At 44.4% G+C, this 12,500-nt stretch overlaps 1 protein-coding gene and 1 non-coding gene across 12 annotated transcripts in view; one reads left to right on the forward strand and one right to left on the reverse strand.

Annotated features, from left to right (window-relative positions):
• RCBTB1 (RCC1 and BTB domain containing protein 1) overlaps window positions 1–12,500 on the reverse strand; it is a 50,501-nt gene that overhangs the window by 21,264 nt on the left and 16,737 nt on the right. For 9 of the 11 annotated variants that reach the window (XM_024755451.1, XM_024755458.1, XM_024755457.1 and 6 more), the window contains 3 exons: window positions 12,172–12,322; window positions 3,150–3,316; window positions 343–501 (listed from right to left, as the gene is read on the reverse strand). In XM_024755451.1, coding sequence (XP_024611219.1) covers window positions 343–501; window positions 3,150–3,316; window positions 12,172–12,322 — 477 coding nt within the window. Of the gene's footprint in view, window positions 1–342; window positions 502–1,509; window positions 1,640–3,149; window positions 3,317–12,171; window positions 12,323–12,500 lie in introns of all 11 variants that reach the window. The other 2 variants (XM_024755461.1, XM_024755460.1) reach the window with 2 other exon arrangements.
• On the forward strand, window positions 9,229–9,335 carry LOC112406718 (U6 spliceosomal RNA). Its single transcript, XR_003004617.1, has one exon. It is a non-coding gene; the product is annotated as a U6 spliceosomal RNA (small nuclear RNA).

A 12,500-nucleotide genomic window follows, 5' to 3' on the forward strand; every position in this document is an offset into this window, starting at 1 on the left:
AAAAAAAAAAAAAAAAAAAAGAGTGCATAGTTCACTTTTTCATTGGAAGAAAGAGGTAGTATTAAATTCTTTTATCTACTACATTAAATCACAAATACCGATAAGCCTTGGGCTATCTGGATCTGGCAAAAAACACATTAGAACCTTTACTTGCAGATAAATCTTGGAATTTAAAAATTCATAATGAGGAGCAAACATCCTGTGATTACAACCTCAATCAGTTAACTATCTACGGAGCTATCAAAACAAAGCACTCTTCCTTCCAGAATCTACCTGGAAAGAAAAGGACATTTCACTGAAGGAGGAGATAGGAGGAGAAAGGGGGATGCAGACATCGCTCACCTCACCATTGTCCAGAACAGCCATGGATGAGGTCTGACCGCAGGCAATGCCAACCACCCTCTTAATATGTAAACAGTTTGTAACTTTGCGAGGAGTTGGTTGATTTGCTGTAGATCCTGATCCCACCTGGCCACAGTTGTTATAGCCCCAAGCAAACACCTACACAACAGAAGGGGAAAAGAAAAAGAAAGAAGAGTAAGGGTGAAAATTCTACCTCTAACACACAATAACAATCATAAAATAAAAATAAACCCACTTAATGTGTACTTACAATGTGCTAAATGGTCTTAAGTGCTTTACATGCATTAACCCATCTAATCCTCACAGTAATCCTGTAAGATGACCCTGGGATAGGTACTAGTATCATCCCCATTTTATACATGTAAAATAGAAACACAGAGAGGTTGAGTGACTTGCTTGAGACTCCACAGCTAGCAAGCAGAATTTACTACTAATCTGAACCCAGGCAGTCTAGCAGCGCTCTTAACCGCTATGTTATACTTCCACTATAATTATGGCAGCTATATAGGATTTTTAATCCGGCATCAATAGGAAATGAGGTATATGCCACATAAGTATGCCACAGTGATATGAAAAAATCAGCCTAACTCTCTGGGCACAAATAAGTCTTTTTTTTTCCATCGAAACTTTTGAAACCATACTATGCTTTTCCCTATCTCACTAATCACCAATAGGAGACATTATATAAATTTTCCTGATGACACAAGCCTACCATCATTGTAATTATCAATCATAGTTCCACGTCCTAACACACGCTCACAAGTACTAAGGAGATGCTGTCCCTACAGGAATGACAATGGGGTTGTTAGGCTATTCTTGATGACATTTTCTGAGTTCTCATTTGCTGTCTGTCAGCTCCAAGCAGCTCCCCTCCTCAACTGCATCCTCTTTACTTTTGGCCTGTGATGGACCATAACCTGAAAACCAGATTTCTAAGGGAGAGAGACACAAACAGAGCTCTATGCTAAGTTAAAGAAGAAAAACAAAACTAAAAATCACTTTAAGTTAATTATTAACTGAGCCTATCAAATAAGAGTGTGATCAGAGAGAAGAATTACAGAGGAGGGCGGATGCTGGTAGCAGAGGAGATAACTTCCTCCGTCACTAGGAGAATTTGTAAGGACCCCTCTCACCCCCTTCACTTGCCTGTGGGAAGTGGTCCTCACACATCCTGAGTTCCGGCTTCCACAATTCTCTTTTCCTCTGTCAGCACTTTCTATCTAAGTTCACGTGTCTGAGGCTGCCCACGTGATGTCTTAAAACCCACGGCTGATGTCTTAAAAAGAATATGTGCTACAGGTTCATTTCACAGGCACAAAAGAAATAACCTGCCATACTTCCTGAAAGTGGATTCACTAGCTAGTGTAATAATGCAAATATTTATCCAAAGTAGCATATGCTTCAGGTTAAAATAAACCAGGAATCCAGGCTGCACAAATTAGCAAGTTCTAATTTCAACAATCATTCTTCTGCACTTCTTTTCAAATATCCCAAGTTCCCTTCCAATGCAGTTGCCTTTTATTTTAAAAATGGGGACAAGGGTTCCACTAACCAAGAAACAGACTAGGAACAGCAGGTTCTGCACATAAGGCCTGCTAGGCCTGGCTCCAGCACATCCCAGCCATGAAACCTTGATCTCCCTAAGGTGCTTTGGTTTGTTCACCCATAACCTACCCTACTTAGTAAAATCACGGTAACAGCACTGAAGGACTTTAAACAGGGAACGATATGATCTGATCTGCATTTCATAAATCACAGGGGGCAGAGAAGTAATACTGCACAGGCAGACCAACTAAAAAGCTATAGAATAAAAGAGACCATGGCAACAGTCCAGGAGATGACAAGGCCTGGCCTAAGGTTATGGAGATGGAGAGGAACAAGACGATACAAAAGACTGGAAGGTAGAACCAACAGGATGAGTAACATTTAAGCTAAGCATGGAACTTGGGGGGTGAACAGGTTGTTCAGAACCTACTGGAATGTTGGTAAAGTTATTTTCTATGACATCATTACATTTACTGAAAAACAAAATAGACCTTAGGGGATGGGGGTCATTAAAAAAAACAAAAGTATAGAAAACTGTCATACACATCTGATTTGTAATCTTAGCAAAAAGCATGAGACTCAACTGCCTTAAGAATTAACTCTACTGTCTTCAAAAGAGTGGTCCTGATCACACAATATAAGTTGTATTAGAAAAAGGGTTCATTCCCATACTGTTCTTAGCGACGCACACGGGGCTGCTATGTTCACACCATATCCAGGTACAAATATGGTCATTTTTTTTTGAAAAGCAAGGCACTTTCACAATAGCCAAAGGCAGAAATGACCCAAATATTCATCGACAGATAAATGGATAAACAAAATAGACAATGAAATATTATTCAGCTTTAAAAAGGAATGAAATTCTGCCGCAGGCTGCCACATGGATGAACCTGGAGGATATTATGCTGAGTGAAATAAAGGCGGTCACAGTGGACAAATACTGTATGATTCCACTCATGTGAGGTACCTAGAGTAGTCAAATTCTTAGAGATAGAAAGTAGAATGGTGCTTGCCAGGGGCTGGGAGTAAGAGAATGGAGAGAGAGTTAATGTTTAACTGGTACAGAGTTTCAGTTTTGCAAGACGAAAAGAATTCTGTGGATGCATGGTGGCGAGGGTAGCATAACAATGTGAATATACTTGTCACTAAATTGTACACTTAAAAATGGTTAAGTTGGTAAATTTTATGTTACATGTATTTTACCACAAGTTAAAAATAAAGAATAAAGGCAGGGCACTTACCTCTCCATCAGCTGCCAGAGCCATTGAATGATGTGAGCCACAAGCTACTTCAACCACTTGCTTGATCAAGAGGTTGGTGCAGACTTGGATGGGAGCAATGCCTTGGTTGGTCGTCCCATTCCCAAGCTGGCTATATCCATTGTGGCCCCAGGCATAAACAACTCCATCTATACAGGGTGGCCGCACACAAAGAATCAGCTCAAAGAAGAAACAGTAACCCCTGTACTTTGCTCAACTCATCTTCCAAGCTTAATTGCTTTTTGTGACATTGTGATTTATAAGAAATACGTATCTGGTCACCCAGATTACAAAAATACGCTTATCTTGTATATTTAGTCTTCACCCACAGTTCCTGTCTCACAGCTCCCAAAACCGGTGGAATATCCTAAGTGTTGAGAACGATAAGGGTATCTTTTGTCATGTGACTGAGGTGACTTCTGCAAGCACCTAAGGATGATGGGTCTGTTGCCAGAAGAGCCAACCACAAGATGAGAGGGTTAGAGGGGAGAGGGGCTGGAGGCGGAATTAACTGCCAGTGACTTCGACAATCACGACTATGTAATGAAGCCTCCATAAAAACCCAGGAGGACAGCTAATTCTGGCCCCTGTTCAGAGAGCTGCCATGTCGGGGAACCAGAACACTTACATGTGCCACTGTGCCAGGCACCAGGCTCTACGAGGACAGAAGGTCCTTTCTTTGGGCTGTTAACTCATATCCTTTAATATCCTTTTATAATAATCAGTAATCTAGTGAGTAAATGGATTTTCTGGAGTGCCGGGAGCCATTCTAGCAGATTAATCAACCCAAGGAAGGAACTCCCTGTCGGTCCAGTGGTTAGGACTCTGTGCTTCCACTGCTGAGGGCCCGGGTTCGATCTCTGGTCGGGGAACTAAGATCCCACGTGCCACATGGCGGGGCCCAAAACAAAGGAAAACCCAAGGAGAGGGTCACGGGAACCTCTGATTTGCAGCAGGTTAATCAGAAGCACAGGTAACAACCTGGTCTGGTGACCAACATCTGAAGTGGAGGGTGGTCTTGTGGGACTGAGCCCTTTACCAATGGAATCTGATTCTATCTCCAGGTAGGGAGTAACAGAATTGTGTTGGATTCCTGGACACCATGCTGGTACACAGACACACACAGACACACACACAGACACACACACAGACACACACACAGACACAGACACACACACAGACACACACACAGACACACACACACACACACACACACACACACAGACACACACACACACACACACACACACACACACACACACGGAACTGGGTCCAGGAACTCTCTATTCAGTTGATGCCAGAAACAGGATTTGCAAGAACAGCCCTGACTCACAGACATGTGGTTTTTGAAGACAAAGGATAAAAGGGCAAGGAATGAGGAACCTTTGATTCCTAGATGGTTACCTAGTCACCATGGTATGAAACTGCAGCTGTGGTGCAATCAGTTACTAAAGGTGAAAGTCACCAATGCCGTTTAGAAATGGGAGTAGACGGAACTCCCAAGGAGTTGGCTCAATGGATATATAAGGAAATGCAAAATAAGAAGCACACTAAATAAACAATTCCTGGGACTTCCCTGGTGGTCCAATAGCTAAGACTCCACGCTCCCAATGCAGGGGGCCCGGGTTTGATCCCTGGTCAGGGAACTAGATCCCATGCGCTGCAACAAAGATCCCACATGCAGCAACGGAGCTCCTGCGTGCCACAACGAAGACCCAGCACAGCCAAATAAATAAATGAATACTTTTAAATCAATAAATAAGCAATTCCCCGCTTATTTCATATGTAAGAGCCAAAATAAAAATAAAACAAAGTGCTTGGCCTTGATGCTGATTCAAGCTCAGATCTGGGTCAATCTGAGCTCCAGCCATTAGCCTCAAAGCTGCCTAGAAAGGGAAACGTTATGCAACAGAAAGTACCTCTAGTACCTCTGGGTCGCCAAGAAAACAGTTACCATAGGAGAAGGGCAAAAACAAGAAACAACTAAAGCAAGGGGTATAGTGTGAAGGAACTGGCTTGCTTTGAGGAGCAGCAGCGTCAGCTTCCTGAGGAACCTTTACTGAACCGGATTGTGAGAGGAACTAATTCAAGGGCTGTGTCTTTGACCTTGAAGGCTGCAGAGTGGAAGAGCACGTCTGCGCTGATGCAGGACCCACTGCTCTCTACTGAACAATCACAGGTGGCTGTACATGGTCCAGACACTCAGGAGGTTATTCCTGAGCAGACAGCCAGGTTGGTGGACTGGATGAAAGCCACTGTAAAGTCTGTTTATCCTGATGAAAGGGATTTCCCAACTCCCCCAATTAATGCCAGATGGAACACCCCAGATGAAGCAGCTGAGATGCTTCGCATGCAAGCCATGTGGGACTGGCTTTATGATGACTGGGATATTCACCCACTGAATACGCCCATTAGCCAGATTATGGTAAATGCTGTGATTAAGGGGGGTCCCTGTTACATGGGCACCTCATGTAACTTTACTGCTACAAAATCAAACAGTTTGAGACACCTTATCTAATTTGCTATCTCCACTTCCCCATAGGGGCCTTACTAAGAACATTAATTATGAAAATAGGGAAAGACAAAGGGGAGAATCAAGGGACTCACCCCAGCAGAGCGAAAGTCTTCAAACGGTTGTTACAAAGTGGGATGAATAAATCGGATGCTGATGCAGTTGAAACCAAGGTGTGGCTGCAGCACGACCAGAGACTGGTGAACCAATGGGACCCCATGTTGGTCTCTAAAATTAAAGGGCCCCAAACAAGTCCGCTCTATTTATCCCAGCTTGGAAGGCATTAAAAAGCCAGAAGGTAAAGATTAAGATAAGAAAATTGACCAGGAATGCCCTGGGGCAATGGTAAGGAAGATTAATCAAGATAAAGATTGACCTAAAGGCCAGGATCTTCTGGCCCGACCCCCAGCAAGGCACCCAAGGGCATAAGCACATGTGTGGGTGAAACAGCCATGGGGAGGAGAGGAAACTTTTCTGATACAGGACCCCAATGCACTGTGATTCCAAAACCGGTTGGTGAAGTCTTAACAGCTAAGGTTAGAATGGGGGAGACAGATGGGTAACAGTTGATGGGACTCAAGTGAAAATCTGAATGAAAACTGGGGTTTTGGAACAGATTCTGTGTGATGTGGATGCATCCCCCTTACCTGAACGGAGTCTTGGGATGGATATTACATCGGACTGGGGACTGCTTCCCCAACCTAATATTGTAAAACAGAAGGCGTGTAAATCTGCCCTCAGGCTGGTTTTACTGGGCGCTAGATGGGAACCACTAGAACTGCCTGAGCCCGCACAGGTGCTGAACTTAAATATAGAACACCTTGTGGACAGAAAGAGCTCACCATTTTAATTAAAGCTGGAACACTGGTACCAATGCACTCACCGTACGGTAGCCCTGTGAGGCCTAGGGAAAAGGCAGGTGGCTCCTAGGGGGTAACGGTAGGCTATGGAGGCGTAAATAAAGTTGTGCCGCCTACAGCCTTAGCAGTTCCGGTCGTGGCTTCAGCCTCAAAGAAGATGCAGCAGGCCAGCAGAAGCCGGAACCCAGGGGCTGACCTTGCACATGCTTCCTTCTCAATCTCAGAAAAAAGCCAGCAGCAGTTTGCCTTCATGTGGGGAGGATCCTGGTTTACTTTTACTGTGTCATCACAGGTTTATCTGAACTCACAAGCTGACTGTCACAATTTGGTCAGAAGGGATCTGGACTTGACACAGGTCTCAAGTGCAATCATACACTATACTTATGACATTATGACAATGTTGGAAACTGAAGAGCAGGCAAGGAGTGATGTGAATGCCATGGTGACACACATGACCCACTGGGGCTGGTTAATAAATCCCACAAAGGTCCCAGGGCCTACCCAACAGTAAAATTCTTAGGAATAACCTGCCGAAGCCACGAAGAACCTTCCACCAGAGGCTAAACTAAACTGCTGTCGCCACCCACCCCTAGGACCAAAGCAGCAGCAGCAAGCCAGCATTTGGGTGGTTTATCTGGCATTTGGAGAATACATATTCCACATCTGGAAACCATGCTAGCTCCCATCTATAAGATTACCCGAAAGACAGCTGTATCTGAATGGGGACCTGCGCAAGAACAGCCCGTGTCTGAATGAGCAGAGGGCGGCAGCTCTCCCAGTGCTTATGGGGCTTTACGGCCCCATCAGATATGATTCTGAGGGTATCTGCCACCTGCACTCCGCAAGAGGAGCTTATGGCAAACCCGGGAGCAGCTCCCAGCAGTGACCACTGGGATTTTAGACCAGAAAATTCCCAGATGCCGCTGTCTGGTACACACCGTTTGAGAGAAAATTAGTAGCCTGGGCATTAATTGAGACTGCCTCAATGATTGAAGGACATAAAATAATCATGAGACCTCAGATGCCCATAACATCCTGGGTGGTGTCGGAGAAGCCCTCTAATAAGAAAGGCGGTGACCCAAAGAGTTTCGTAATAAAACAGAAATGGCTTACAGGGGAGCGTGCTGCTGGGGGGATGCAGACAGGCGTGAGCAGGGAGCCTCTTTTCATCTAGGACCGACTTTGGAGCTGCCTGAGGAGCTGCTGGAACCCACTGCCTTGTGGACATGCCCTGTGAAGCTCTAACTGAACAACAAAGAGCCGCCTGCTTTACAGACACCGTTCCAAGGTGAATGGACAACATCCCATTTGGAGAGCGCCCACGTTAAGACCAGTGGATGGCAAGAATAAATCAGTGCAGTGGGCTGAACTGCAGGCTGTTTTCCGAGCAGTGATGGAAGAATTAAGCAATGGTAAAAACCCGTATGTTTGGGTCTTTACCAACTCATGGGCTATAGCCAATAGCCTGGCTGTATGGTCAGGTAGATGAGCAATGGAAACTTGACTGTTAAAGGGATGCCCACATGGAGCATGGCCCTATGGAATCACTCTGGGAATTTAAGAGGCACATTAAAGTAGGACATGTTGATGCCCATCACAAGAAGCTGACTGGAACCACCAAGTGGACCATTTGGTGCACTCCCTTGACGTGGCCACCTGGGTCCATGGAATGAATGGGCACAGTGGGGCTGCAGCAATGCAGAGGTGGGTTGAATCTAGACATATTTCTCTTGCACTTTGAGAGGCACAAAATGCCAACAAGAACCATTCTGTCAACGAGAGCCAGGGACTGCAGATGGCTATGGGGAAAACTACCTGGGGAGAAGGCCCCCGCCAGGAGCAATGCCAGTAGCCTCAGGGGCTATAAATGGGGTCCTAACAGGAAGAGATCCTTTACTCTGGACTGAGCCTTGCACACCAGGTAGTAGAGGCAAATACTCAAAATAGTATTAAAGGACTGGAACAGAAAATACTGTACCTTTTTTTTCTTTTTGCTCAGACAAATCACTGATCAATGGCATGGGTAAAATAAAGGCATTTTAAAACAGTGTCTCAAAGATTTCTCTCACACCTGCTTCCTTGAGAAGCCACTAGGGATGTGTTTCACCCAAATGAGGGTATAATCCAAGGAGGAAGACACAGGACACAAAAAATAGGGGATCCAGAAAGGACAAAGGATCCAGAAAGAACAAAGAAGGGACATCCGAGGATGATGGTGAAATGAAGTTTTAGGCCGATGGCTGTGCAACAGCCTAGAGTGACCAGTCCAGGCTAGAGTAGGGGGACAGAACACTCCGGAGATGTACTGATATGCTCAGAGGTGCCCAGAAGCAACACTGTGCTATAGGGACTTCCCTGGTGGCGCAGTGGTTAAGAATCTGCCTGCTAACCCAGGGGACATGGGTTCGAGCCCTGGTCTGGGAAGATCCCACATGCCGCGGAGCAACTAAGCCCTGGCGCCACAACTACTGAGCCTGTGCTCTAGAGCCCGCGCGTCACAACTACTGAAGCCTGCGCGCCTAGAGCCTATGTTCTGCAACAAGAGAAGCCACCACGATGAGAAGCCCAGGAACTGCAACGAAGAGTAGCCTCCACTCGCTGCAACTAGAGAAACCCCGCACACAGCAACGAACACTCAACACAGCCAAAAATAAAATAAATAAAATTAAAAATTAAAAAAAAAATACTGGTGCTCGCTTCGGTAGCACATATACTAAAATTGGAATGATACAGAGAAGATTAGTATGTCCCCTGCGCAAGGATGACACGCAAATTTGTGAAGCGTTCCATATTTTTGTAGTGAGGTGGATGGACCTAGAGTCTGTCATACAGAGTGAAGTAAGTCAGAAGAGAAAAACAAATACCGTATGCTAACACATATACGTGGAATTAAAAAAAAAATGTTATGAAGAACCTAGGGGCAGGACGGGAATAAAGATGCAGACCTACTAGAGAATGGACTCGAGGACACGGGGAGGGGAAAGGGTAAGCCGGGACAAAGTGAGAGAGCGGCATGAACATACATACACTACCAAATGTAAAATAGATAGCTAGTGGGAAGCAGCTGCATAGCAAAGGGAGATCAGCTCGGTGCTCTGTGACCACCTAGAGGGGTGGGATAGGGAGGGTGGGAGGGAGACACAAGATGGAGGAGATATGGGGATGTATGTATATGTATAGCTGATTCACTTTGTTATAAAGCAGAAACTAACACACCATTGTAAAGCAATTATACTCCAATAAAGATGCTAAAAAAAAAAAAAATACTGCGCTATAGAAGAGTTTCAGCATACATTTATGAAAAACAAGTAAGCCCAGGAAAACAAACAGTTGTATAAGAAAGGAGATGGCTCAGCTATAAATAATACTTATCAACTCCTAGTAATGTGAACACTGAATACTGATTAAACCAAAGTGGTGATATCCCTATAGTGATGCAATAAGGTGAGGGAAGGTAGGAGAAAGAGAGCTAAATTCTATCTGCTGTTACAAAAAGTCAAAGGATAATATCTAAAGTAAAAAAAATTCAGAAATAGCAGTATAAGCATGTTAATTTAAAAATATGAGAGTAAATACCAGAAAAAAACACCTGAAGGAGTTAAAAAGTAACTCCACCTGAATAGCAGTTTCTAAGAGTAAGGAGGAGTGAGACAGTCCTGTTTTCTACTAAAACCCATATACTATTTGATGGTTTAAAGTGTTAAAACTGTTTTTAAACTATGTGACTATTTGTAATACTTATAAAATACACACAAATATATGTATCATACATACATTAAACATCCGATACATCATGTATCATATGTATGTTGTAGTAAATGTATTATAACAATCAAAACTGAATTAAAAACAAAAAGAAGACTATTCCCACAAGAAAACCAGTTATTTGGGCTTCCCTGGTGGCGCAGTGGTTGAGAGTCCACCTGCCGATGCAGGGGACGCGGGTTCGTGCCCCGGTCCGGGAAGATCCCACATGCCGCAGAGTGGCTGGGTCCGTGAGCCATGGCCGCTGGGCCTGCGCGTCCGGAGCCTGTGCTCCAAAACGGGAGAGACCACAGCAGTGAGAGGTCCGCGTACCGCAAAAAAACAAACAAAAAAAAGAAAACCAGTTATTTATATTTGTGTTTTATGTTTATTTATATCTTAATTGTAACATTCAAGATAGTTAAAACTGTAGGATCTGGACTCTGAAAATAATTCCAGAAGAAAAGTTATAGTTGCCCAAGGTCACTACTTTGAAGAAAACCAAGAATCCGAATGCATATGTTTCTGTATGTTTGCTCCAGAAAAAACTGCTTCAGTATTTTATGGTCAGAAATCAATGCCTCATTAAAATTAACATGTGTTAGGAAAACATTAAATCATCAGGTCACAATGGATGACAAGCTGAACCAGTCTGCAAAGAAGCAACTGCTTGAAAGACCCCGTGTGATGCCGGAAGGCATGATGACACAACGCAGAGGCAAGATAATCACCTCATTATACTCCACACCAGTTCTACTCTTACCAGACAATCATGCTCACATCTGGATCTCACAGCCTGAGAAAGATGTGGAGAACTTGGGAGTGGATTCAGATATAAGTTAAAGGCTGTTAAAAAGCTCAATACCAAGACCCACGGTAACATCCAAGGAAGCTGTGATTCCCCAGGCTAGAGACAGAAAGGCGGAGAAGCAAACGCTCCCACGTGCGCCCTACAGTTTACCCAACAAAAAGCTAGAGAGCAAGAACTAATGTGCCTAAAACATAAAGGGAAGAATCTGGGTTATATATGACAGATTTTCAGAGAGCTCTGGGTGCCCACAGTACAGATAAATCACCAAGAAAGAATGCAGAGGCCCCTCTGGTGATCTTGGGGAGGCAGAGAGGAAAAGAATCTACCCCACATTCTTTCCATATGGCACCCACACGAATGCCAAGGAAAGAACTGAGATTTCTTGAATTCAAGATTCACACAAGGAAAACCAGTACTAACTGTGTTTTTAAAACTGTACCAAGTGGGCTTCCCTAGTGGCACAGTGGTTAAGAATCCGCCTGCCAATGCATGGGACACGGGTTTGAGCCCTGGTCCGGGAGGATCCCACATGCCGCGGAGCAACTAACCTCGTGCACCGCAACTACTAAGCCTGCGCTCTAGAGCCTGTGAGCCATTACTAAAGCCCGCGTGCGTGCCTAGAGCCCGTGCTCCCCAACAAGAGAAGCCACTGCAATGACAAGCCCATGCACCGCAACGAAGAGTAGACCCCTCTCGCCGCAACTAGAGAAAGCCCACACACAGCAACAAAGATCCAACGCAACCAAAAAAAAAAAAAAAGTACCGAGTAAAACCTGGACATTGCCTTGCTACAACAATTCACTGAAAAATTAGGCTGAAGGACCACTTCATCTGCTATAGTTCATCTTTCACAACTTTACATAAGTTGTCGAAAGCCTGCTTAAATTGCAAGTCATCCTATGGCTGTTCCAGAGGGAGCCTGAAGTGTTTAACTTTTACCTGTTTTGTGTACTTCCGCTCAGAAATTAAGACACAAATCATTCAAAATCCAATATCTGATACAAGCCCACCGCCCCTTAGCTTAGAATTAACTGCTCGATTTCCCACAAACAGAAGCTGGACTTATTCCCACTTTACCTTCGGTGCTGAGAAGAACATGTGGTCCACTCCCATAACTAAGGCTCTTAATCTTCTTTCCACATAAAGCTTCCAGCTTTTTGGGTACAAGTGTACTCTGGTTATCTCCAGTTCCTAGACAGTTACTGTAGTTCAGTCCAAATACAAAGACCTGGGAAACAAATAGTTCTGTCTGAGTCACTTGGCCTATATTTACACAAAAGGTCCCTTCTCCACTCTGAATATAAGACACACTAAAACTCAGTTTGACAGCTCAGTAGCTAGGAAGAGACTGACATGCTTGTTAAGAAACATTCAGGGCTTCACTGGTGGTGCAGTGGTTAAGAATC

The sequence above is a fragment of the Neophocaena asiaeorientalis genome, unplaced genomic scaffold (assembly GCF_003031525.2).
Source record: "Neophocaena asiaeorientalis asiaeorientalis breed wild unplaced genomic scaffold, Neophocaena_asiaeorientalis_V1.1 scaffold59, whole genome shotgun sequence".
NCBI classification, from domain to species: Eukaryota; Metazoa; Chordata; class Mammalia; order Artiodactyla; family Phocoenidae; genus Neophocaena; species Neophocaena asiaeorientalis.